Below are 26,582 nucleotides of genomic sequence, written 5' to 3' on the forward strand. Positions count from 1 at the left end.
TTGTGTTGTTTCGGTCGGCAGGGGCGCTCACCGTGCTGCTCCAGGTGCTGGCTGGGGGCGCGTCTGCGAAGAGGAAAGCGGGTTTCAATTTCAAACCCAAATAGTCGGAGGGACGAGCCAGTGGATTGTGGGACAGCCTTGATACCAAACAGTCTATCTGCCGCGTTTAGCCGCAGAAACTACACCGCTAAGCAGAGCCGCATATTTATACCCTGTCGTGGTTGAAGCGCGCTGCCACTGAATCCAAAAAAAAAGAAAAGTCGCCTCTGCCGCGTCTTTCTGCTCCAGTTTTTTTCCGCGCCTGGCTTGATTTGGATGACAAACGGACACTTGGCTCGTTCGCTCGCAGGAGGTGACGGATTTTAAATAAAACCACCGTGTTTTAATTAACGCACGCAAGGAGCCGTTTCTACCGGGAGACATGCCGAGGTCCAACAGGCAAAAGGAATACAAACCCGGGGATCTGGTGTTCGCTAAGATGAAGGGGTATCCGCACTGGCCTGCCAGGGTAAGAACCCGCCGATTCATGTGTGGTTTCCACCTTCAGGTTTGTGGTTTCGGCTGCCCGCTCCTGTCACTTGTTTACCTGCGAGGCCTAACACTAGTTAGCCTAGCCTAGCTGTTAGCTAGCGTTGCCCAGCATCCACACACACACACACGCGCGCGCGCGCACACACACGGCTAGCCAACTGTAGACGGTTGCAAATTTCTTTCAGGTGATTCATCATGTAGGAAGATGAATCCACTTCGCCGTTTTGGGCTAAAATGAATCAAAAATACAGTCGCTAGCTGCCCGTTTTGCCTTTTAACGTGTCGCTTTCGTGTCTCTCTAGGGGCCTTGTTGGGCTAATGTCAACTTTACACTTTTCGTAACCGTTAAAAAAAGATGGCTATAAATTAACGGTCATGTCGTAGCTTAAATACTACTCGGCGGTCCGCTTCAGCTGTCAGAGCTCACAGACGAGAAATAACGTTAAAAACAGCAATTAGCTTAATAAGTTTCTGTCCCTTTTTTGTATTTTAAACTGTTGCATTGCAGACTAATGGCTGCTTGTGTAGCCATATGCTGTGGTACTTTGTAAACACACTTGTTGCGAAGAGGTGACTCTGTTTTCTGCTTCCAGCTCATGACCAGCAGTGATATAAGACTATAACGTAATGTCTGTCAGTAGTCTCACTTTTGGTCGTCAATGTTTCCAAATAATTCAGCAGGAGAACATGTGAATTAACTTCAAAGTCACTCCATGCTCTCCTTTAAACGCCTGGCACTTTTTATGTGCTATAACTACATGTAAAACTAGAGAAAAGAGCAGCAAAAATAGCTCAAAAATGTGCACATCTGGCCTGCACAGTTGCAAAGGAAACACTGGATTGCACAGCTTGTCCTTTGATGTCCATTCAAACTTCCATTCACAGTTTGTGCATCTCAATGAAAATACCACTGGCTCTGCACTTTGACCCAAAATAGACAAGTTAGTGTCACTATTGATCGGTTCTTTTTCCCTCCCTTTTTTTCTGTGGTCAGTCTTATCAGCCGTGCCTCATGTCAACAGGCTGCAGGCCCAGCCCCACCTATCCTGACACAGTGGTCCTATCTGGGAATGCCAAAAGGCCCATCTGGCTGAGGCAAAAACGGACGCCTTGATCGCCCATCATACCAGGGCTTTCCTGCGCTACGGTCTTTATTTAAAACTCGCAAATATTGGCAGAGCCCTGAGGCCAAACGGTGCACAGCAAGGATGAGAAACGGTGACCTCTGCTTACATTGGGCTCATTAGGAGATTAAATTAGAGGGGAATTTACAGTAGCTGGTAGCGCTTCATCCAGCGGAGCCATTCATTTGAAAAACCTCTCAATTAGCAATGAAGAATGCTCTATTGTGTTGCAGTCCTATAAACCTAAATTCACATTAAAACCTTTACTGTTGAAACCATGAAATCATTAATTTACAGAAAATCATCTGGCAGTCAAGGATTTGCTGCTTTTCTCTCTTTTGTTATTATATAAATGTTTTTTTTCCAACTGTTCAAACAGAACAAGCAAATTTATAATATTCCTGTGAGTCCTTACCTCACTGTTTTCTTTTTTTATTTTTTTATTTATAGGCTATTATTGACTATTGGAAAAGGTAACTGATAACTAAACGAATCCATGAGGACTGTAGCTCAGAAATGTCAAGCGGCATTGCTGATGAATAAGCAAACAATTAGCTTTAATTTATTTTAGATCTATCTTTGTTTTTACTCATCGTAATGCAGAAAAGTAACGTATGCATCCCTGTGTTTATAGAATATTCTTTATTAGTCCCACAAGAGGAAATTTGCAACGTTACAGCAGCAAAATGACAGTAAGAAAAATCAGAACACATCTATAAATGAAAGACATCAGACATATGCACTATATGCAATATATAAATAAGAAAAGACACACACAAGGATACTAATAACACACAATTTAAGAACATATGCACAAATGAATTGCACTTTATTGCAGTGTTAATCTACTTTTGCCTATTTTATATTATCACTTTACTATCTAAAGAGTTTCAGTGCCTTTTTTAATTAAAAAACCAGCTGTTTTCTGAATTCACAGATTGACGAGTTGCCTGAAGGAGCCGTGAAGTCGCCCTCTAACAAGTATCAAGTGTTCTTTTTTGGGACACATGAGACGTGAGTATTTTGTGTTAAAGATGTAAGTCTTATTTTACATGAAGTCTAAATAATACTTGTGTCCCTTGTCAAAACCGACCAAAAGGCATTTAGACAAATAACTGAGTAGTGTTTGCCCACTGCAGGGCATTCTTGGGGCCCAAGGATTTGTTCCCGTACGATGAATGCAAGGAGAAGTTTGGAAAAGCAAACAAGAGGAAAGGCTTTGCTGAGGGACTCTGGGAGATCGAGAACAACCCCACTGTTACGCATGAAGCCTACGAGGTAAGTCGGTTTTTAGGGTACAGGTTAGATGTAAGCATGAGTTTTTCTCCTGATCATGTTGTTAGAGGTCCCTTGTGTGAAAAGACATTTAGTTAGATTTAATTCAATGTTATTATTTAGTAGGAAATTAAAAATCACCTCAGGGCTCTTTACACAGTAACAGGCTTTCTGCAAGGCAATAAATTGATTTTGTGAAAATTAAGGCCTTAAATGGCATTGAAAATCATTAAATTTAATTCTCAGTGGCATTAAAACTTCCTTCTGCAATTTTCAAGACAAATATTTGACAATAATAATATATAATTAATTATAGACTACGATTCTTCAGATGCGTGCATCTGCTAGACATGCCGAAGCATTGTGATAATTGTTCCGGCCTGTTGGGTACCGGCAGGCTGGACCAGGTGGAGGAGAGCTGAGAAATGCAAATTCCAGCAAAAATAACTAGAAAATGTTGAATTCAGAGAATGACCACAGCCTGTTGGTGGTCAGGGGTGGTTTCTGGATTCAGAAATAGTGAAATGTAGAGACAGTTTTCATATCAAAATCATCTTTTACAAAAAACCAAACCCGTGTAACTTCACGGCCGTGGCATTAAAATTTTTACAGTGCAAGATTAAATAGCGTTAAATTTGACTGACTGATTTCTGCAGAAACCCTGAATATGATGAAAGCCTCACAATATATCAGAGAAACACAACAATTTTCCCATCAGCGAGCTCTTGGCGAAAGTAAACAGGGAAGACTCAAGAGTCTGCTTTAACGGGGAGATTACCTCAATTAGTTTTTTTTGTTGAAAGAAGCTGACATTACCTGTAAACTTGACGCCAGTGCAACACTTAAAGACGTTTTTGATTTGTGGTAGCACTATGGAGCTGATTTTATGAGTGAATTTCTGCTTGATGGGGATTAAAAAATGCATTGTTTCCAGTTCTGATGATGCTTTTAGACTGTTTCACTGATTGAGAAATCTTGAGATATTGACAGTTATATGTAAATGTCTGCCTTTAGTCATCAAAGAAGGACAACGCATCAGAAGGAGCAGGGGATACAGGCAGTTCAGAGAAAGCAGACGCTGAGGGCAGCAGCGACGAGGATGAAGGGGCTCTGGTCATCGATGAGAAGAATGAGAGGGGAGGAACTAAACGAAAAGCAGAGGAGTCCACGGAGGTGAGCTGTCAACCGCCCAGTTTGTCCAAGTAGAGAGCCTCGTAGTGCATTCTCTTCAGCTGTTTGTCTCTCCGTCACTTCATCAAACGTTTGATAGGAATCTCCCAAGCGGCCAAAGGATGCAGAGGCGGAAGGCGACTCTAAAGTAGAAAGCAACAAGTCCAATGCAGAGGCCAAGCTCAACGATGTGGCTGGACCCAAGGCGACTGCTCCCTCTTCACTGAGCGAGTCCAAACCAGAGGCCCAGGAAAAGGCTCCAGAAGGCAGCCAGCTAACAGCAGACAAGGTGAGATGCTCACTGTCTTGTTTGGTTAAGTGGGAAATATTAAATTATGAGGATACGGGTCGATATATAATTGCGGAACTTTTGAAGTCCATGGGATATATATATAAACTGTGTTTTCATGTTCATATTGATCGTGTATTTACAAATTCCAGAATTATTTATGATGGAAACAATCCCTTATTAATAAAAAATGGCTGAATATCACTAAAATGTCATCTGAATAACCGTCCCAATTTATAACAACCACCTTCTAATTAGCTAAACAATAATAAAGTAATAAAATGAGCTGATTAAAAATAGTTTTGATTGTGTTCTTTTTATTAAGTTTATATAATCATGACAGATATTTCTTTTTTGCCAATATATCAAATTTCATATGGAAAAAATAACTAATTGTATCTGTATCTGAGAAATCTCTTTCCACTAAGTTCCCCATTACAAAAACACCTCTTCAGGAAGTGTGTTAATTCCAGATCACATGATTGTTCGGTTTCGGGGGGGAGAGGCAAGATGGCGCCGTAGTGCAGAAGCCCTGTGGTCGGCAGACACAAACTTTCACTTTTTCTCTGAGTTGTAAGGATTTACCCATCAAAACAACCTTGGACTTTTAACACGGTTGTGTGGATGTTATTTTTGGTGACGTGATGACTTCTAAATCACCTAAAAAAGCATCAAAAGAGACCAGCGCCAAACGCCTGCCAACAACTCCAAACAAGAACGACATGAAGAAAATGAAAACCGGTGAGATGGACTTTGCTCCAGAACCTTCTAATACTACCATTCTGATTGCCATCCAAGCCTCTCTCAATTCTCTCATTGAACGGTTTGATAAGCAAGACAATAGGCTTGGTGAAATAAAGAATGTTGTTGATGACCACAGTGAGAGCATTACTTTCATTATGGCGGAGTTAGAAGAGTGCAAAAAGACGGTGAAGGAGATGAAAAGTAATGTGGCGGAGTTAACCCGAGAAAATGACGAGCTGCGTGAAAGAGTCAGAGAATCTGAAAGATATAAAAGAAGATGGAATTTGCGAGTGAACGGGCTCAAAGAAAAAGAGGGTGAAAACACCAGGCAGGATGTTATCAACCTGTTGAGCCGCATTTCACCACAACTGGCGCCGAAGATGGATGAGGCTGTGGATACGGTCCATAGGCTTGGGAGAAGACTTGACCATAAGCCACGTCAAGTCATCATGCAGTTTACCAAGCGTGTCTACCGGGATGAAATATGGAGGGCTTCAAACAAGCACAAGGTGTGTGAGGACTTGAAGATACACTTCGTGGAAGATCTAACCAAAGAAGACAAGCTGGCTCGAGATGCGTTATGGCCAATCGTCGCCAAAGCACGAGGTGAAGGGAAGAAAGCAGGATTCAAGGGTCCCTACGCATATGTGGAAGGAAGAAGGATCACCGCTCCTCCATGAAAACGACGATACTGAACTATGTTACACTCGGGTAAAACTTGAAGATTGACTTATTGTTCTGAAAGTTTGTTGTTCTGCTGGCTGTTAAAAGCCTTTGTTATTCGTATTAGTGTGGTATTGAGCTAATACACGTTTACAGGAGAAAAAGGAAAGAAGGAAAGAGAAAGAAAGGAAAAGGGAAAAAGGGGAAGGAAAAGAAAAGGAAAAAAAAATAATAATAATAATTTTTTTTTTTTTTTAACTTATTTTATTTATTTTATTTGTACATGGTGCTTTTGAAAAGCAGTCTTTTATTTTCTTCTTTGAATACAAGAGGTTTACAAGATAGGGTCAAGAGAAAAGCTATTTTCCTATTTTCTAAAGGTCAGAAAGCTCAAATAATCTTTTTTCAAGAAACACACTCGACATCTGCAGATGAGAAATTTTGGAATAACCAATGGGGGGATAAAATTTACTATTCTCATGGTACTTCAAAGTCAGCTGGAGTTGCAATATTGTTAAATAATTACATAGGCTCAGTAAAGTCTATTAAAAAAGATGAACACGGACATTTTATTATAATAGTTATGGAGATTGACAGCACATTTGTAATTATTGCAAATATTTATGGATATAATACTCCTTCTCAAAACAAAGATCTGTTTACTAAAGTAACTGATGTTATATTAGAGCAAAAAAGACTTTACCCCACTGAAGCTATAATTACAGGGGGTGATTTTAATTGTGTGCCAGATGAATGGTTAGATCGATGGCCAAGTAAATACAACCAAAATTATTATAATGCATTAATTCAAACTTTTTGCAATGAATTAAATCTAACTGATATATGGAGGGAAAAATATGGAGACACACAACAGTTTTCATGGTTTAAACCTAATGGTGGTTCCAAATCAAGAATTGATTTATGGTTGGTCAACAATAACTTGTGCCATATCATAGCAAATGTCTCAATGGATACAGCTCCCTTGACAGATCACTCTATTATCACAATGGAAATCAAACCTCCAACATCTCTAAAAAGAAATAAGGGTTATTGGAAATTTAACTCGTTTCTACTGTTAAAGGAGGATTTTTGTAAAACAGTATGTGCATTGATTAGGGAAACTATAAATGATAAAAACCTTGAAACATTCTGTGGAAAATGGGAATTTTTAAAATACAAAATAAGACAATACTCAATTAGATATAGTAAAGATATCGCTCAAAAAAGTAATATCAAAGAAAAAGAACTTGCAACTCAAATAAATGATTTGTGTAACAATTTAAATTCATCAAATGAACAAAAACAAAGCATTTTGGAATTACAAAATCAACTAGACAATCTGTACCAAGTGAAAGCTAAAGGTGCTTTTATAAGATCTAAATCTAAATGGATGGAAGAAGCAGAAAAGAACTCCTCATATTTCTTTAAATTAGAAAAAAGTAGACAAGAAAAAAATGTAATAAACTCCTTAATAATAAATGGTAATGAATGCTTTGATTCTAAGTTAATAGCAAAAGAAATATACTCGTTTTATTCTAACTTATATAATTCTTGCTTCTCACCAACAGATTGCGAAGATTTCTTGAATGTAATAAAAACCATAATGTTCCCAAACTCAAAAATGATTCAATTGAACTTTGTGACTCAAACATATCTTTAGATGAATTAGACAAAGCAGTTAGTAGTTTAAAACTCAATAAATCACCAGGTTGTGATGGCCTGACTTCAAATTTTTATAAACATTTTTGGTCTGAACTACGGGAGTTTCTGCTTGATGTGTTTAGAGAAGCAATTGAAAAAGAAACCTCCCACCAACAATGAAGCAAGGAGTTATTGTTCTTATTCCAAAACCCGGAAAAGACAGGAGACGTGTCGATAATCTCAGACCTATTACACTCCTAAATAATGACTATAAAATTTTATCTCATATATATGCAGCAAGATTAAAGCGTACTCTTCCTGAGATTATTGACACAACTCAAACAGGTTTTATGAAAAACCGTTCTATACATGATAATATTCGCCTAGTACTTGATCTACTAGACTATGATGAGTTAATTACAGACAATAGTTTAATGTTTTTTTGGACTTTAAAAAAGCATTCGATAATTTAGAGCATCCCTTCTTAACACAATCTTTAAAGCTTTTTGGTTATGGAATAAAGTTTATTAAAACAATGCAAATATTTTACAAAGAAAGGAATAGTTCAGTGGCATTGACCCTTGGTACTACAAATCGTTTTAACTTACACACGTGGACAAAATTGTTGGTACCCCTCAGTTAAAGAAGGAAAAACCCACAATTCTCACTGAAATCACTTGAAACTCACAAAAGTAACAATAAATAAAAATTTATTGAAAATTGAATAATCAAAAACAGCCATTACTTTTGAATTGTTGATTAACATAATTATTTAAAAAAACAAACTAATGAAACAGGCCTGGACAAAAATGATGGTACCTCTATAAAAGATTGAAAACTATTTGACCAGAGTGACATGATTAACTCAGGTGTGTCATTTAATTGACATCACAGGTGTTTCCAAACTCATAATCAGTCAGTCTGCCTATTTAAAGGGAGACAAGTAGTCACCCTGCTGTTTGGTGAAAAGGTGTGTACCACACTGAACATGGACAACAGAAAGCGAAGGAGAGAATTGTCCCAGGACATCCGAAAAAAAATGATAGACAAACATCTTAAAGGTAAAGGCTATAAGACCATCTCTAAACAGCTTGAAGTTCCTGTGACAACAGTGGCTCATATTATTCAGAAGTTCAAGACCCACGGGACAGTAGCCAACCTCCCTGGACGTGGCCGCAAGAGGAAAATTGATGACAAATTGAAGAGACGGATCGTTGGAATTGTATCCAAAGAGCCCAGAGCAACCTCCAAAGAAATTAAAGGTGAACTCCAAGGCCAAGGTACATCAGTGTCAGATCGCACCATTCGTCGTTGTTTGAGCCAAAGTGGACTTCATGGGAGATGACCAAGGAGGACACCACTGCTGAAAAAAACTCATAAAAAAGCCAGACTGGAATTTGCAAAAATGCATGTTGACAAGCCACAAAGCTTCTGGGAGAATGTCCTTTGGACAGATGAGACCAAACTGGAGCTTTTTGGTAAGGCACATCAACTCTATGTTCATAGACTCAAAAACCAAGCATACGAATAAAAGAACACTGTCCCTACGGTGAAACATGGAGGAGGCTCAGTAATGTTTTGGGGCTGCTTTGCTGCATCTGGCACAGGGTGTCTTGAAAGTGTGCAAGGTACGATGAAATCTGAAGACTATCAAGGCATTCTGGAGAGAAATGTGCTGCCTCGTGTCAGAAAGCTTGGTCTCAGTCACAGGTCATGGGTCTTCCAACAGGACAACGATCCAAAACACACAGCCAAAAACACCCAAGAATGGCTGAGAGAAAAGCGTTGAACTATTCTAAAGTGGCCTTCTATGAGCCCAGATCTGAATCCCATTGAACATATGTGGAAGGAGCTGAAACATGCCATTTGGAGAAGACCCCCATCAAACCTGAGACAGCTGGAGCTGTTTGCTCATGAGGAGTGGGCCAAAATACCTGTTGACAGCTGCAGAACGCTCATTGACAAATACAGAAATCGTTTAATTGCAGTGATTGCCTCAAAAGGTTGTGCAACAAAATATTAAGTTATGGGTACCATCATTTTTGTCCAGCCCTATTTCATTAGTTTGTTTTTTTAAATAATTATGTTAATCAACAATTCAAAAGTGATGGCTGATTTTGATTATTTAATTTTCAATAAATTTTTATTTATTGTTACTTTTGTGAGTTTCAAGTGATTTCAGTGAGAATTGTGGGTTTTTCCTTCTTTAACTGAGGGGTACCAACAATTTTGTCCACGTGTGTAAATAAGGGTATAATTCAGGGCTGTCCTTGTAGTCCTGGGTTATTCATTTTAGCTGCAGAAATGCTAGCTATTCACCTAAAAAATATACAAACTCTGAAAGGGATCAAAGTTTTTGATCGAGAACTGCTTATTAGTCAGTATGCTGACGATACAACTCTTTTTCTTAAAGACCATAGTCAAATTCTCACAGCTTTAAATGCAGTGGAGCAATTTTCCAAAGCTTCAGGTTTATTTCTTAATTTAGATAAGTGTGAACTTTTACCAGTGAAAAGTATTCCCGATACCTCCATACATAATTTCAATATAAAACGACATGTCGAATATTTAGGCATACATATAACTAAAGATTCAAAAGAAAGACATTTAGAAAATTTGGAGAATAAATTGAACAAATGTAAAAGTATTTATAACCTTTGGATGCAAAGAGATCTTACCATTTTTGGACGTATTTTGCTCTCAAAGGTTGATGGAATGTCTAGAATTCTGCACCCCACATACTCACTAGCATTAGAACCATCTTTTATTAAAGCTGTAAATCAACTAAATTTCAACTTTATTTGGAACAACAAAACCCATTACTTGAAAAAAGCTGTTCTGCTCCAGGAATATGAACATGGTGGCCTAAAAGCTATTGATTATGAGTGTATGAATGGTACAATTAAAAATAACTGGTTGAAGTCCTTTTTAAAGAATCCAGATGTTTTTGGAATACATTTCCAAATAATATTTTTGCTTATTGTGGAGGGTTACAGTTTTTGTTAAAATGCGATTATGATGTTAAAAAACTAAACATCAAGTTGTCAAGATTTCATCAGCAGGTTCTCCTATACTGGAAGATGTTATACAAACATAACTTTACCCCCCATACTACACCGCTTTGGAACAACAGATACATTCTTCGAAGGAACAAATCTCTATTTTACAAAGAGTGGATGGACAGAAATATTTGGTGTATTATGGACTTGCTGGACTCAAATGGAAATATTCTCTCATACAATGACTTTGGGGTGAAATGGAACTTTTGCTGTCATCCAAAACAATTTTTCAATCTTGTAAATGCTATTCCTAAACCATTCCTATCACAAGCCAAAGAAGTAGTTATTCATTCCAATTCAGTACCTAGATTGCCTAATTTTTTATAGAAGAGATAAACTTTTTGGATAGAAATTGTAACAATAGTTTTATTAGAAAAATACTTACTAATGATTTATATCCCAAACAATATTGTAGAATCCAAGATTTTAGAGAATTTGAATTGATTAAAGTCAAGAAATTAAGAACAGATTATTTAAAATACCCCTTGTTACCAAAATCTAAAGAAATTCATTTTAAACTGATCAATAACATATATCCATCAAGTGAATTTTTAAGACTTAGATTTCAATTTGATAGTAATGAATGTGTCTTTTGTAAAACAGAAATGGAAACTACAAGTCACATTTTTTATGAGTGTGTCTTGGTTAAGGTTTTTTGGTCTCAGATCCAAGAATGGTTGGAGAATAAGAAGGTAACTGTTAAACTATCCTCTCAGGCTGATATTTTATATGGAATGATTCTGGAAAGTAAATTAGATAACTTGTTGATAAATGTAATCCTCATATTGGCAAAACATCATATACATAAGTCTAAATATTTCAAATCCCCTCCCGTATTTAAATGTTTTATAAATGAGTTTAAAGAATATTATAAATCCTTGAAATACATGAAATTGAAAACTGCAATAGAGCTATTAAATCAAATAGAGCATTACAATTTAACTGACCTCTAAACTGACCCTTAAGAATTTTTTTTTTTTTTTTTTTTGTATTATTTTTCATTGTATCATTGATTGATGTTGGCTTCTACTCAAAGTAGCATATTTTGATTGGTTATGAATGTAATGTTATGCCTTAATGTTTGTAAATGATTACAAATAAACGGAGAAAAGAAAAAAAAAAAAAAAAAATTCCAGATCACATGACCTGCTCCACATGATGTCATTTCCTCCTGAAGAAAAGACTGGAAGACTCCAAGGCTTTCTGAGTTATTTAATATAAAGTAGTGTGTGAGTCAATTGTGGATTTATGGCATGTCAGCAGGTTTACTACAATATCTTTATAAATAACTTTTAATTTTACTCAGTTGTATATATAATATTTAGAAGAATCTTAGTGTAAAAATGCCATGTGGTGTTTGGTTCTAGGCGGCCATGTTGATTTTAGGCCTGAAAACTGCAAAAATGTCGACTATGATACAAAAAGTTCCACAATAATATGCTGACCCATACATTTTGGGCTTGAAACACTCTAATGGTTCAACAGCTCCACATTGCACAGACTTTACGTTGTATCTTACCATTTCCTTCCATGCAGCCACCATCCACTGTTCATTCCAGTAAACTAGGAAAAACCAAATAGCAGAAACTTTATTTTCAAAGTGAACAGTTAGTTTGCTTTAGTTGTCTTCATGTGCTTGTGTGAACACAGACAATAGAAAAACTTTGTGAACGCAATTACAAAGTTCTGCTTTTACTATAATACTTTCTGAGGACATGAAACACTTTTAAACTAGTCCTGCTGGGAAAGTCCCCCGAGATACTAACAGAGAATCCTCATCCTTCGATCAAAGCAGACCTTAAATCCCACATCTGTGCAGCTTGTCTCTTATTTACACACTCACACATTGTCCTGTCTGGCTTTTGAAAGCTTTCAGGACAGACATCAAGAGAATATTATGATTATTTTCACTATATGGCCACCAGAAACTTCTGTATAATACAGTGGGATTACACTTGGATGAAGAAGAGACACATTTAATAATTAAACATGAATAAAGCTGCTGCTAGTATAATAATGTTAACAGAGTAAACATGAAGTGTGACTCACAGGATGTAGAATGTGCTTCTGTCTTTCAGGCTCCATTTTCCTCCCCTGAAGCTGTTAGCATGTTAGTGTTTTCAAACAGCCTCTGAACAGCAACCTGCATGTTGAAAACGGCAAATTTTGACAGAGATGTGGGCTGTGCAGTAAGGCAGGCCTGCTGGGGTTCTGTTGCTGCAAAGAATGCATTTAAAACATTTGCTGTCTAAAGATACATGACCACTAGATCCACATCCCATTCATTGTCTACGTCAAACTCATCGTGTTGCATGCCGGTCTGGTTGTGCTGCGTTTTGAGCTGCGAACTGATGGAATTTAGCCATAACCATGCTGTGGCTTCAAACAAAAAAACAAGAACATTGTTTTGAAATTGAATGTTTTTGAATGTGCCTTTCTATATTTTTGTGTTCTTGCATTGTGCATAGTAAGTTAATCCGTAGGCTTTAAACGGTGCAGTTTTAGATCAAAGGTTAGGTGCTGCATCTGGTCCAGATTTGAAATGAAGGTGGGGTTGTAAACACTCACAGGGTCTAAGGATCAGACCAATTCCTGGGTAGGTTTTCTGTGGGTCAAAGGAGGAGGAATCTGGGGTGCCAATAAAATCACAATGTGAAGGATGACGTTCTTAAACAGTGTTCATTTTTGACAGTTTGCTTAATATTTGTGCGATACTTCTGCCACTGAAAGAGGAAATGCTCTTAGCTATCAAGATACACAGTATAAGTAAAAAATAAATATGGTACCCTGATTAGATAGATAGATGTCTCAAACATGATTTACTTTCCATCATTTCATGCATTTAACATCCATGTTTGATAGCTGATGTTTCACAGATAAGCGTTGAAACTTGCCACCAAACGAACCAGTGGCTGCACAGAAGTAACAACTAGAAAAAAAGCTGTGGTTAGCAGTAATGTTAAATACATGTATTCAAATGACACCAAATGAAAACCATACTGAATGTGCATGTTCGCTGTAGAATGTCAGAGCTACTGGGTGATGTAATTCCTGTCACTGCTCTTCTGTGTTCTCCCTGCAGCCTGCAACAGACAGCGCTTAACATCAACTCACAGAAGAAAACCAAGAACCTTTGACGCTTCTCTCTGGAATTCAAGCATTGACATGATTACCTGCTGGATGCCAGATTTCAGCTGTTTAATTAATAGGAGAATTTTAAAAGAAACCTAAGTGTTTGTATCGAGAGACAAACAAATCCTCATTTGCCATTTCTGGAATATCATATATCCCAGAGACAAAAAAGTTTGCTAATCTGATTTCAAACAATTGAACTGAGCACTTTAAGGCTCATTTATAAATGGGATTTTGGTGTGTATATATTTTTTATTTCTAAGTGCAATTACATAATTACAAAGACTGAATGCTCGGTGTCAAAACATTTTTCAGTTCAGAGGGAATAAACACTGAATATATCATAAATACGAAAGAAGAAGATTTAAATCACGATAAAAGATAAATTTATTAGACAAATACTCCCATTGGATGATTTTAAGACGTAGATATTGTACAGGAAAAAGAACCGATTTTCACCCACGCGCTCAGCTTTAGTTCATAAAATAACTGTTTCACTTCCATTTGTATCACCTAGCTTCTCAGCCTCATTTAAATCATTTATTCAGCTGTTGGATACATGATGAGTTGCACTTTCAGAGTTCTCTTTTTCTGCCCCATTAATCATCGTCTAGTTCACTCTGACAGTTTTATGCAACGCAGGTTTAGGTGTGTATAAGCTTCATTGCAGGTGACCAAATCATGTGATTCATTTCACACGATCCCATACGTGGACGACTTAGCTTTTGAACGTACCGAATATGTAAACCCCATCTGAGAAGAACTATTGTAGGATTTAAGCTGTTACTTCCTCTTAAAGTAAACCCCTCTGTAGCTTGTTTATCTCATGATGTGCATTGTTGAAAGACATTCCTGAATGTTGCTGTGTCTGAGCTCGATCTTGAAACGTTAAAAGTCGAAGTGGAGCAGTGGTGATCGCTGCAGGGGAAAAGTTATTTGTGGCCACCTTTTTCTGAGGAAATTATTTGGAAGACTTTTGAAACCATTAATTCTCAGTTACGTCATATTTAGCTCCTATTGCTTGATGCTGGAGATGTAACGGCCAAGTGCATTTGATTGCACTCAGTAAATTGTTCATGCCAACGTGATCGACTCAAAGAACAGACAGATGTGTTTAACTCTTGTTTCTGACTTTATGGTTTCCCACCCTCTTAACTGGAATATGAGTCTGTTTTTACTTCAGTGGTCTTATTATTTTGAATGTGAAACAAATTTGTGATGTTTTAAAGACGTGTTTTATTCAACCATCTGTTCGGACATATTCAAAAAAAAATTATGATGTTGTCATTTTCCACTATGGATAATTTTGGTGCGAAACTCGATCCAAGTGTTCAAGCCTTTTCACCATGTTACTTGAATGTCATTGTCATCGCTTTGGTGTTCTTTCAGGTATTTTTGCGACGTTTAGCCTGCAGTTCATCACGTTATGTACAAAAAAATAATTCTGAATGTTGTGTCTGAGACGGCCACCTTCCCTTCACCGCGCCGCCGATTTCAAAGTATAAAATGGTCAAAGCTCCCAACGCCACTTCAGATCTGCAGTTAGTTCCAAGGGTTTAATTTGGCATTAGTGTAATTTTTGGTTTAGCTTTCTCTGTTATTTTCAGAAGCTGTCATTCATCTTAATCTGCTGCTTAGTTTACTATTGTAGTTGCCAGTCCATTTAATAAACATGTTGATTACAAAAAAATGTGTGTGTCCTGTTTACATCCAATAATTCCTGCTTATTTTCTTTAAACCAGCGATGTCAAACTCATCTTAGTTCAGGGGACACATTCAGCCGAATTTGATCTCCAGTGGGCCAGACCAGCAAAATCAGAGCATGATACCCTATAATATATAATAACTCAAAATTTTCCCTTTTATTTTAGTGCAGAAAAGTACTTTCTGAAAATGTTCAGATTTAATGAACTGTCTTTTTACAAAACATTATGAGCAAACTTAAATTTGTTCAAAAAATAAGTCATTTCAACAATATTATGCTTCAGTTTGTCATTTACACATTACAACTTACAGATCACAGACTACCTACAAAGGCACTAAACATTTAGTCACTTTTTTGAAACGGGTATCTGGAGATGAAAGATACAGTATTTTACTTTCTGATCAAAATGATAAAAGTCACCAAAAACAGGAAAAAGTTGCAAACAGCGTTGAATGCGTCCGTTATGGTCAGCAAATCGAAGCATGTCCACCAGGTGGCGCTGCAACAGAGTGTATTTCGACCAATGGATGTGTTGAGGGCCAGACTCACATTTGTAAAGTTTCACGCAAATGGGAGCCTTTACAGGCCATTTATGCAGCACGTCCTGTCCATCCACCAGGTGGCGCTATCATTATGACTGTATATTGGTCTGTGGAAGTCATCAGGGCCAGAGTCTGATCACACATGTAAAGTTTGAAGCAGATTGGAGTATGTACAGACTAGTCATATGTCACTTCCTGTCCATCCACCAGGTGCCGCTATCATTACGACTGTATTTACTAATTAAAAATACATCAATACTTGTGTAATGACTCCACATATGTGCTGCCTTTTAGCTAAATGTTGTTCCAAGTGGCTAGTTTCTGTGTTTCCTTCAGTCAGTTTCATTACGGAGCCTTAATATGAACCTAAATGCTTTTCTACCGGCAGACAGCTGAGCTATTGTGATAATTTAAGTTTCAACAGTGAAACAAATCTAGTAACAAACACGTCTTTGTAGTGAATGTGCAGCAGGATGACTCAGTAACTCATTTAAAATCCTCAGCCAACTGCTTCTCTTTATGTCCAGTGTAGTTGTTGTGTTTGTGCAGCAGATGTCAGCATAACAGGAGCTATAAGGAGAGTGTGTTGAAGATGTGACTTCCCAGAGGTGCTGATGAAGTTTCTCCTCAGTGGATGTAAATGTCTCTCTTCTACAGAGCAAACAGTGAGCTGAGCGTTGGACTGAAGCAGGGCTACAGAGAACATGACATATGTTCATGCCAAGTGTAGTAAAGTCAAAATGCAGAAGAAAAGGAGGTAAAAGCAGTAAAACTCCTCCCTACATGTTGAACTCTTGTTCCAGATGTCTGTAACTTTATTCATGTGTAAAGCTGAAGGAGGAAAACAAACCTGAAAACCAGAAGCAGTCCAGAATAATGTTGGTGTTTGTGTCTGAACTAAATCCAACCAGTTCAGCTGATCAGACGTCTGAGAGTTTGTTAGTGAATTCAAGTGGTAGAAACTAGTAAATACAAAATAATTCCCTGTTGTGGTCTTTGTTCTTTCCTATTTTACTTAATTTAAAACCAACTTTTTTCTGGTTTCAAGGTTAAAAGCATTTTAAAATGATCATCTTTTGTTTCCATCAGCTGTAACTTCTCAAACCATCCAAACCTGATTTACTGTTTCCATTCATTTTCTCTGGGATACAAACCTATAAAGCAACAATAGAACCTTTTTGTGTGTCTGTGTGCAGTTGTCATAAATAATTTGCTCTCTAGAGAGCCCTGCAGCACATCTTGGCCCCAGAGGCTGTGATAGCTGAACTAGTTTTGGTGTTATGTAACGTGTCCTGACAGATTTGCATTTGTAATGAGGTTTGGTTGAGTTTTTAACTATAATGTTTGGGGGTAAAGACGATGTTTTAAATCCATCCTCGCTTCTCCTTTCTTAGTATCCATGAGGCACTGAGTTGAAACTCTAATCTGGGTTTTCTAATTGTGATTTAAAAGATTGTCTGCTTCTTTGTGCTTACATGTTCGACTGCAGGTTTCCAGAAACTGTAGTCTCTTGTCTTGTGGTTTATGAGTTCTATAAATATCCCTGAGCCTCGTCACAGTAGCGTTACAGTAAGACTTGTAATAATGGACTTTATCTGCCTACATGGGTGGTGTCCAAATGAACCGAGGGCCTGTTTCAGCATTGAGCTATTCTAGATTTTACAGATGAACTGTTGTGGTCGGTGCAAATGAGTTTAGTAATTACAGAGATACAGCAGTATGGCTGGGAAACGCAGCTGAGGCATCACAACATAACTGCAACTTAACATTAAAATAGTAGCCTTCCATTTTCTTCTTCCAAAGTAACAAGAGATTTATTATATTTATCGTCACAAATAGTTAAACTGTGAAAATAAAAATAACAAATAAATGGTAATAAATGCAAAGGTTGCAATAAATTACTTATGTTTAAAATATTATTTTCACATCTGTATAATAAATAACATTAAAATCCAATTTGCATCATTTCTTTTCTCCCTCTTCAAATTTTGTGGTGAGGTAAATAGAATTTGTTTCTTATTGAGGTCACCTCAATAAGAGGTGGTTGTAATTTGAGTACTGAGCAAGTGCTTCAGTGTTTTGCCCTCAATATGGACTATAATAACTGCATTTTGTGTTTAAAAATCAAATTTAATTTAGCAAGGCAGCTGTTTGAATTAAGAGTTTTGCATAATAAATGTCTTCTGACTGACAGTTTATAATAATAATAAGAATGACAATAAAACAAGGGTTTACAAAGTGCTTTGAAGGCAATATAGCTATTAGGATAAAGTTAAAACAAGATGAAAACAGACAAAAAAATGCTAAATGTCCGTATTAGTCTAGTCACCATTATTATAGCCTCCGACCCACAGCATTTACCAACAAATTAATGTTGCTAATTCACCTAACAAGAGGCAGTATTTCATTGCAAATCAAATTAAATAAATGTTATATAGCACGCTTAAAATAAGTGCTGTACATGGTGTCAGACAGACAGCAGGAAAATGATGTACAAAACATCAAGACAGCACAAATTAGTAAAATTAAACAGTAAAATAAAAATACTAGCAATAAAAAATCTACTTCAGTGTTATATGTTATGTAAATTTGCCCGAATAAGTTAAATATTGTAGGCTGGATCCTCCAATATTACAGAAAATACACATTAAATGTCAAGGTTGAGACCCTCACATACTCAAATAAATATTCAAAATTTCTCCTTGAAGGGATCTTATTTTGTCTGTGCAGTGTATGTCAAATAAAACAAGTGATATCAGTGATAATGTAGAGTCCCTATCAAGCATATAGCAGTACGAATACAGAGAAATATAAATCCGCAGTGGAGCGAAGGACGTCTTGCCCTCAGCAGTCTGCATTCCGCTCATAAATCAATCTCCGATCTGGACTGGATTTGGCCACTGCGCATGCGTGGACCCGGGTGTGGCCCTCCTGTCCGGCAGGTGGCGCTGCCTGTGTGTTAGTGTTGATGTAAGCGCCGCTGCTACATGTGACATTGACATCAACAGAGGGTAAGCGCTTTTCTGCACGTCTCTGACTCAGTTTTATTTAATACTCACGCCTTTAAAAGTTTTATTGAAAACATAAGTAGCAGTTTAATGTGAGGTTTCTGTGTATTTATATAGAGCTGTTTAACGGCGCTAAGCTAACGGTCTCCGTAAGCTAGCGTTAGCCTAGCTTGTGTTTCTGCTGTACCAGAAACTGACTAGCTTTGGTTCTTCTGTTCCCCGCAGCACGATGAGGCTGACCGCCCTCCTGTCCATGGCAGCCAGGGTCATTGTGCCCAAAGACTACCGTTACGGCACAAACAGGCCGTGGACGGCGGCTGCTAAGAGGCTGAATCCTCCGGGGAAGAAGAGGAGAAAGGTGTTTGTGGAGCCGTTAGAGGCGGAGGACTGGTCTGTGCTCAGAGGAGACCTGGTGAGACAGTTTTCAACTCTCCACAAGCAGCCTCTAAATAGTTCACCTGTTTTCATGCTGGTCATTTAAATAACACAGCATGCAGACATTTTTACAGAGAGATTGAGGGATTTTATCAAGTAAAAGGTTTTGCTCATGGGTCAAACAGTAAGTCTCTTGTAAGATTCACCGCAGTAATGTTCTGACTTTTAATTTTCTTTTCTTCATATTATATTGCCTTAGAAAGTCAAATCAAGTCAAACTTATTGGAATACCATATATTAATGTAGAAGCCAACAGAATATTTTAGTGTCATTTTGAGATAGCCTGCCGTTCTGTAATAGTTTAATAGGATGATTTCACACATGGGATGCATAACATTGCTGGCTTCATCTGTTAAAGTGATGGTGATTCAGACGTTGGTTACTTTTACATTACTGTTTGTCACAGCTTCATTCAAACATACCCACAGCAGATTGATAATTGTTATTGATGTGAGATTTGACAGTAGATCAAATGACACCAAGCATAATGATGCACTAATAAACAGAAGACTGAACTTCACTCCGCTATGTTACAAATGATTTAACTGCTTCTCATAAATTGTGACTCTATGACAGTTCACCTGTCTGAAGTGAAGAAAACTTACTGTTAGATCCTGATGTCAGGGATCATTTGTGATTGTTAGTGATTAATTTAAATTACCAATGCTGTTTTTCCATGTGCGTAAATGCCAGCAGCTCTCCTGCTTTGGAGAAGCTTATCTGGATCCTGCTGCTGTCTGATGCTGCAAGTATGTCAAAATATATTTTAAAGACTCCCACAAGCAGTAACTAACTGAACTGCTCCTTTTAACATTATTAAAAACCCAAACTGCATTCAGTATTGGTGAGTCTCGTCAATCTGGCCTGTTGCAGTCTGTTTTCATCACAGGGTGTTTTTGTGTGTGGATATTTCAGTTCGTGAAAGATGTGAAATTGTTGAGCAAAGTGAAGGAAAAATGTGCTTTATGATTTAGCGAAATATGTTTTCTGCCTTCTGTGTGATGTTTATGAAGTAATATTTGTGTTGAAATGTGGAAAAGCTCTTCCTCAAATCGTTTTACACAAGTCAGAATACAATGTTAATATAAGATTTCTGCTATGTCAAAAGTGATGCGACGTCTCACTTAGTGGAAATTAGCAGCATGGCTTTTATAAGAAAGTAGCCAAGAAGTGCATTCAGACACGACACTGACACATTCACATACCATCAGAGCAACTGAAAGAACATTCACAAAAAATCAACCAAAAATTTCTCTAGATTTTGGTTGAATTTTTTTTGTGAATGTTCATAAGAAACATTTTTAACATTTCTTTTTTTTTCCTCAAAAAAATGTTCAAAGATTTCCCAAACATGTTGAAAATGTGGACATCACAAGTTTCAATGTGAAATTTATTTTTGTTCCACATTTTCAAACTTTAACCCCTTAAGCTTCAGTGTACCGCCGGCGGTACACCTACTAATTTGCATAGGAATTTCAAGAATGTCCCACGGCTGCAAACACGATTATACAAACACTATACGCCGATGGAAAGCTTAGATTCTCATGAATCCGCCGGTATAAACCACTTTCAGATGCGATTACCACAGCGGGTAATATAAACACATTTGTCTGACAAAAACGAATATTCGTCCATCCGTTCTCTATACACGGCTTCAACGCACACAGCGCGACTCACATTTCCAGGTTTATTATTACACACAAAAAAAAAGATTCCACAAAAAACGGCCATAATCCAACCTTTTACATCCAGATGACACAAGCCAGTAAACTATTTTATCCAAAACATGTCCTGAAGTCGGTATAAAATCCCCGAATCGGTCATTTTCAAGGAAATGCACCTCGCGATGCCCGTCCAATATTCCCTGTATTTTTCGTAATTTTTTTTATTTAAAAATAGAATATTAACGATTTTTTTGTACTGAAAACGGCTGGAATTGACTGAAGCTTAAAGGGTTAAAACGGTTCAATTTTGACCCACAGGACAAGACGAGGGTTAAATACATCAGCACTGGGAGTAACTGATCCAGCTAACACTGAATTATTCTTGTATAAGTATGTTTTAAATGCTTATTCAACTGTAACAGGTGATACAGCGGATGTTTGTAACATTCTGGTGTTTCCACAACTATTCTATGGTGGAAGTTCATATACATTTGTTTTTGTTCAAGGGCTGCTACAAGACAATTCAGTGACTGTATCTGTGGAATTTTGCCCAAACCTGGTTTAATAAATTTAGAGTTAACTGTCTGTGTTGAATCTGTTTTTCAGGTTGAGATTCTTGCTGGGAAGGACAAAGGGAAGCAGGGAAAAGTGATGCAAGTCTTCAGACACAGAAACTGGGTTATCCTGGAGGGACTGAACACAGTAAGAAGTCATTTGTTGCTCAGAGACAACTGAATAGAAGTGTTTCCTAATTGAATAGTTAGTTCTGTACATCTCCTATTATTTTTTATCACATTATCTAATAAAAGAGGATTATAAACCATTTCACCTAAACTCTTCAGATAGATGACATTGCCTGTCTTCTGGGTCAATATATAACTGAGGAACTTTGAATTCAATGGGATATATCGCAAACATTTTCATTAAAAGTACAATAACTAATCTTTTTGTGTTCATTATGATCATGTCTACAAATTCCCTAATTATTTATTATGGAAACAATCATGTATTAATATAAAAAAATGACTGGATATCACTGAAATGTCAACTAAAGGCTTTCTGAGTTATTTAATTTAAAGTAGTGTGTGGATTTATGGGATGTCAACAGCCATATCAAAATGCCATGTGGTGTTTGTTTATAGACTGTCATGTTGATTTAAGGCCTGAAAACAGCAAAAATGTCAACTATGATACCTGTCTACTATGTTACAAAAAGTCCTGCAATCATATATTGACCTTTTTCATTTCAAGTCAGCAGATCCATTTTGATGATTTTGTAGCTGTGTAAAATGCCCTGTCTTTGCTCTTTAGCTCCACCAGATGGAGCCAGATGTCTGGGATCAGGGTGTTGAAGGTCCAACTGCCAACAAAGTGCACCAAATAAAGCTTTTAGCCATAATCAGTTTGGTTTCTGGTCCTGTTTAGCGTCATTATTTGAAGAGTAGCAGTAAAGACACAGTAAATATTGAAGAGGGAGCAGGAGACCGACATGCAGTAATGTAATGGAGATACTGCTCGACAGCGTCCATGTGCTCTGCGTCCTAACTACTTTACCATCAAGTCGCCTCGGTTGTTGTGCCTTTTAAGTTGGTAAACTGTGAGCTCTTGTTTTTGTCTTAGCACCACAGGTATGTTGGAAAAACTCCAGGTTACCGTGGGACCTACATTGCCAGTGAGGCTCCAATTCTTCTCCAGGATATCGCCCTCATTGACCCCTCAGACAGGTACAGTAAGCTAATGCACAATATTGGATTTAAACTGTGACTTTGCCCTTGCACAACCATGTCAGGACATTAAAATCATCAAATGAGTTGTGCTTTTAATTAGATAGTCCTGTATTTGTGTTAACCCTCCTGTTGTCTTAGTTTACGAGCACCAAAAAATATTGTTTCCTCGTCTGAAAAAATTCCAAAAATCAGCTAAAAATAATTCCACAACTTTCGGAAGATTTGCAAAACCTTCAGGAAGAAAATTCCAATAATTTCTTAAATCCCCCAAATTTGGCAAGAAGATTTTTGTAAATATTTTCAAAAAGTAGTAAAAAACTTCCAAAAAATCGTAAAAATATCTAAAGTGTTTACACATATATCAGTAAAACTTCTAATATTTTCTTTAAGAACATTCACAAATGATTTTTTTTGTGAATGTTTTTAAACATTTTTAACATTTCTTTTTTCCACCAAAAAATTTTCAAAAATTTTCAAAAAATGTTGAAAATGTGGACATCACAAGATGTTTTTTTCCCCCACATCAAACTTTAAAACGGGTCAATTTTGACCCGCAGGACGACAGGAGGGTTAAATGTTGGGGTTTTGTGCAAAAGTTGTAACTCCAAGTGTTCTTATGCTAAGAGGGCCTAATAAATATATACACTGTTGTTCAAAAATTTGGGGTCACCCAGACAATTTCATGTTTTCCATGAAAACTCACACTTTTATCCATGTGCTAACATAGCTGCACAAGTGTTTTCTAATCATCAATGAGCATTTCAGCACCATTAGCTAACACAATGTAGCATTAGAACACAGGAGTGATGGTTGCTGGAAATGTTCCTCTGTACCCCTGTGGACATATTCCATTAAAAATGTCCAGTTAGAACAGTCATTTACCACTTTAACAATGTCTGCACTAGATTTCTGGTTATTTTTAATGTCATCTTCATTGGAAAAAAAATGATTTTCTTTCAAAAATAAAGACATTTCTAAGTGACACCAAACTTTGGAACGGTCGTGTTTTTCAGTTTCAGTTTTGATTTGATCTTCAATGATTCAGCTAAATAGTATTTTTCGTAGTAATATTTTGTCCATTTTTATCTGTAATGCTTGTGTGCTGTAGTAAGTGGCATCCCTGCAATCTAATGCTGAAGGATTTTGTGACAAATGAAGCAGATCTCTTAAACAGACCAATTAAATAATACTGACCTGCCTCTCAGGAAACCCACTGACATAGAGTGGAAGTTCACAGAGGAGGGTGAGAGGGTTCGTGTGTCGACGAGGACGGGTCGAATCATCCCTAAACCTGTTGTAGAGCGACGAGACGGCATCGTGCCTCAGCAGTGGAAAGGTAAGAGTAAGTGTGTGTGTTTTGACTGGAGGGAGATTGTTTTCAGTAACCGCTTTATTCCAGGTGTCGCTAACAGTCAGCACATTAAAAGCAGCTGTTGTATATTTTTCCTGCCTTTGCAGACTTGGATACCAAAAATAGGTCTCTGTGATGCAGTTTGATTGTTTCACAGTGGATGAAATATTTCTTTCCAAAGTAGGAGACACGCGAGGAGTGCAAACTTTTGCCAAAATGAACAACCCTCCAGTGACGTGATTCCTGTCCCTTACATTCTGTATCGACTCAAGTTCTTTTCACTAAAAACTACAGAACATGTCCAACAAAGTTTTTAGTCATTTTTACTTCTAAAATCTTCTGCTTATTCAACATTTGTTTCAAATCTATCAATATTTTTGATGCAAATGCTGACATTTTGACCAAAACTTGTCCTGAACGCTGTTTTCCTTTACAGATGGCCCTAAAGATACCAGTCCTGAAGACGCTCTAGAAAAGACCTATGTACCATCTCTGAAAACCCTGGAGGAGGAGGTCATGGAGAAACTAGGCATCCAGGAGAACAGGAGGCACCAGAGGTCCTACTGGTACTGAAAGGAGAACCCAGAGACATTCAGGCTCCCTGTTGAGCTGCTGTCCAGCTCTCACATGGACTCTGAACATGGCCTGTTCTGGTGGGAGTCGAGCTGAAGGTCGAAGAACTGTGAGGATGACAAGAGGAAGGCATATGGACTTTAGCAACAAGGAAAGTATCTGTAAACACTATGAGGATGTGAAATCAGACCTTCAATGTAACAGTTTCCTGAATCATTCTGTGTTTATAAAGTTATCAGTTTGTTTCTTTGTAATATTATGAATAAATGTTGAACTGGGTTTTTAGTCTCTGTTTCAGTTGGTTAAGAACTGATCTGACTCTCCACATGTAGGATTCAGGTATAAATCTCCCTGTTGCTGCTCATTTCAGACGACTATCTTTTCTCCTTCCGCTATCTACGTTTTCAAAATCCACTCCATGAAACGACAGACTGGTAACCTACCACTCTGAAAATGTAAAGTTTTGCAGAGGATTTAGATCATGCAGTGAGGCAGCGCTGCTATTTTTTCATTTTATTTTTGGTGGATTATCTGGTGAAACGACTGTACTTGTCGTCTCGTGTGCAAATGTTCCATCATCATCACTGTTTTGAGGGGGCTCTATTGCTTTATCCTGGGTTTAGCACCTCCTTATACGAGAAGCAAGAGAGTGTTTGTTTTTTTTCCTGAATAGCAGAATGATCGTGAGGGTCAGCCAGACTATTATGTGGGTCGATATATAATTGGAGGACTTTTTGTAACATAGTTGACATTTTTGCTGTTTTCAGGCCTTTCAGCCATGCAGCCTCCTCCACCTTAAAGAGACATAATTCAGTGTCTCATGCTTCACTGCGTTTCATTTCCAGTGCAAAATCTCTCTCACACCGCTCATATTCTTTATGAATTGCTTGGCTGGACATCACTAAGCATTTGCAGACAACAAAACTGGAGTATGTTCATCTTTAAATCTCTGCTGTGCAAGCTCCCAGAATACCTCTGCACCCTTCTCACTTTCAGTCCTGCTCGTTACCATCTGTGCACCTCCAAGTGGTCGCTTTTAAATGTTCCCCGAACTCTAACAGACTTTGGCAAAACAGCGTTCTCCCATCATGCATCACGGTCATGAAATAATGTTCAAAAAACTCTTAAACCAGAGAAATTCATATCCATCAGTGAGTTCAAGAATATCATAAAGGGCGCCCAGACAGTTCAGCTGGTTGAGCGGGCGACCCATAAACAGGGCTATAGACCCCGACACAGCGGCCCGGGTTCGATTCCAGCTCACAGCCCTTCTCCCTACTTTCCTGTCTGCCTCTCAACTTAACCTGTCAAAAAAAACAGCCAAATATATATATATATATATATATATAAAGAATACAGTAAAGGAGAAATATCAGTGTTTCTCTAAACTGTTTAATGCACAACATGGGTCAAGAGATACCCGTTTTCCATTGAATACAGGTCACTTTTGACCCATGTTGTGCATCAAAGGGTTAAGAGGTCACTGTCCCTGCATAGCTGTCAGTCTGTTTCTTTGTTTTATTGTTTATCTTTCTTTATCTTAATTTTTAAATTTTGTATGGCTGCTGCCTTGGCCGGGTCTCTCTTGTAAAAAATATCTCTAATCTCAATGGGATTTCCTGGTTAAGTAAAGGTAAATAAATTAAAACATGGCTCAGAATGAATGCTAATGTTTCTCTGAGCCTACTGGATGTGAAAGTGAACAGTTTTCTAACTTTTTCATCACAGCAACTTATAAGATGTTCTCATGGTTGTGTTGCTTAGAGCTTGTTGCCCTCAAATGGCCACAAAATCAATTGAGACAATTTTACATTAACAAAAGCTTCAACTTATATAATCTGGAAAGAAAAAAAAGTCTAATTTTGTTGCCACACTCGTATTTGAGAAATATTCCCTGAACAAGAATTAAAACCTTAAGCACATAAGTATCAGAGACTTGGGCGGCATTT

General features: G+C 37.6%; 2 protein-coding genes across 2 annotated transcripts; both read left to right on the forward strand.

The window, feature by feature from the left end:
• LOC110960103 (hepatoma-derived growth factor) lies at window positions 1-16,142 on the forward strand. Its single transcript, XM_022207188.2, has 6 exons — window positions 1-508; window positions 2,593-2,669; window positions 2,795-2,933; window positions 3,945-4,103; window positions 4,201-4,389; window positions 13,579-16,142. Exons 1-6 carry the CDS (start codon window positions 422-424, stop codon window positions 13,597-13,599), a joined length of 672 nt encoding a protein of 223 aa, XP_022062880.1. The 5' UTR covers window positions 1-421; the 3' UTR covers window positions 13,600-16,142.
• Window positions 16,143-18,763: 2,621 nt separating this feature from the next.
• On the forward strand, window positions 18,764-24,912 carry mrpl24 (mitochondrial ribosomal protein L24). The gene is made up of 6 exons (XM_022207189.2): window positions 18,764-18,886; window positions 19,109-19,295; window positions 21,589-21,684; window positions 22,603-22,706; window positions 23,915-24,045; window positions 24,497-24,912. The coding sequence occupies exons 2-6, from the start codon at window positions 19,113-19,115 to the stop codon at window positions 24,631-24,633; spliced, it is 651 nt and encodes a 216-aa protein (XP_022062881.1). The 5' UTR covers window positions 18,764-18,886; window positions 19,109-19,112; the 3' UTR covers window positions 24,634-24,912.
• The last annotated feature ends 1,670 nt before the right edge of the window (window positions 24,913-26,582 follow it).

Source organism: Acanthochromis polyacanthus, chromosome 11 (assembly GCF_021347895.1).
Source record: "Acanthochromis polyacanthus isolate Apoly-LR-REF ecotype Palm Island chromosome 11, KAUST_Apoly_ChrSc, whole genome shotgun sequence".
Taxonomy (NCBI): Eukaryota; Metazoa; Chordata; class Actinopteri; family Pomacentridae; genus Acanthochromis; species Acanthochromis polyacanthus.

Excerpts from the sequence above, each read along its gene's own strand:
- LOC110960103 (XM_022207188.2), top strand. The coding sequence starts at position 422 with ATGCCGAGGTCCAACAGGCAAAAGGAATACAAACCCGGGGATCTGGTG. Across the intron at positions 2,934-3,944 it reads TTACGCATGAAGCCTACGAG|TCATCAAAGAAGGACAACGC; the intron begins GTAAGTCGGTTT and ends GTCTGCCTTTAG. Across the intron at positions 4,390-13,578 it reads GCCAGCTAACAGCAGACAAG|CCTGCAACAGACAGCGCTTA; the intron begins GTGAGATGCTCA and ends TTCTCCCTGCAG.
- mrpl24 (XM_022207189.2), top strand. The coding sequence starts at position 19,113 with ATGAGGCTGACCGCCCTCCTGTCCATGGCAGCCAGGGTCATTGTGCCC. Across the intron at positions 19,296-21,588 it reads CTGTGCTCAGAGGAGACCTG|GTTGAGATTCTTGCTGGGAA; the intron begins GTGAGACAGTTT and ends TCTGTTTTTCAG. Across the intron at positions 22,707-23,914 it reads CTCATTGACCCCTCAGACAG|GAAACCCACTGACATAGAGT; the intron begins GTACAGTAAGCT and ends CCTGCCTCTCAG.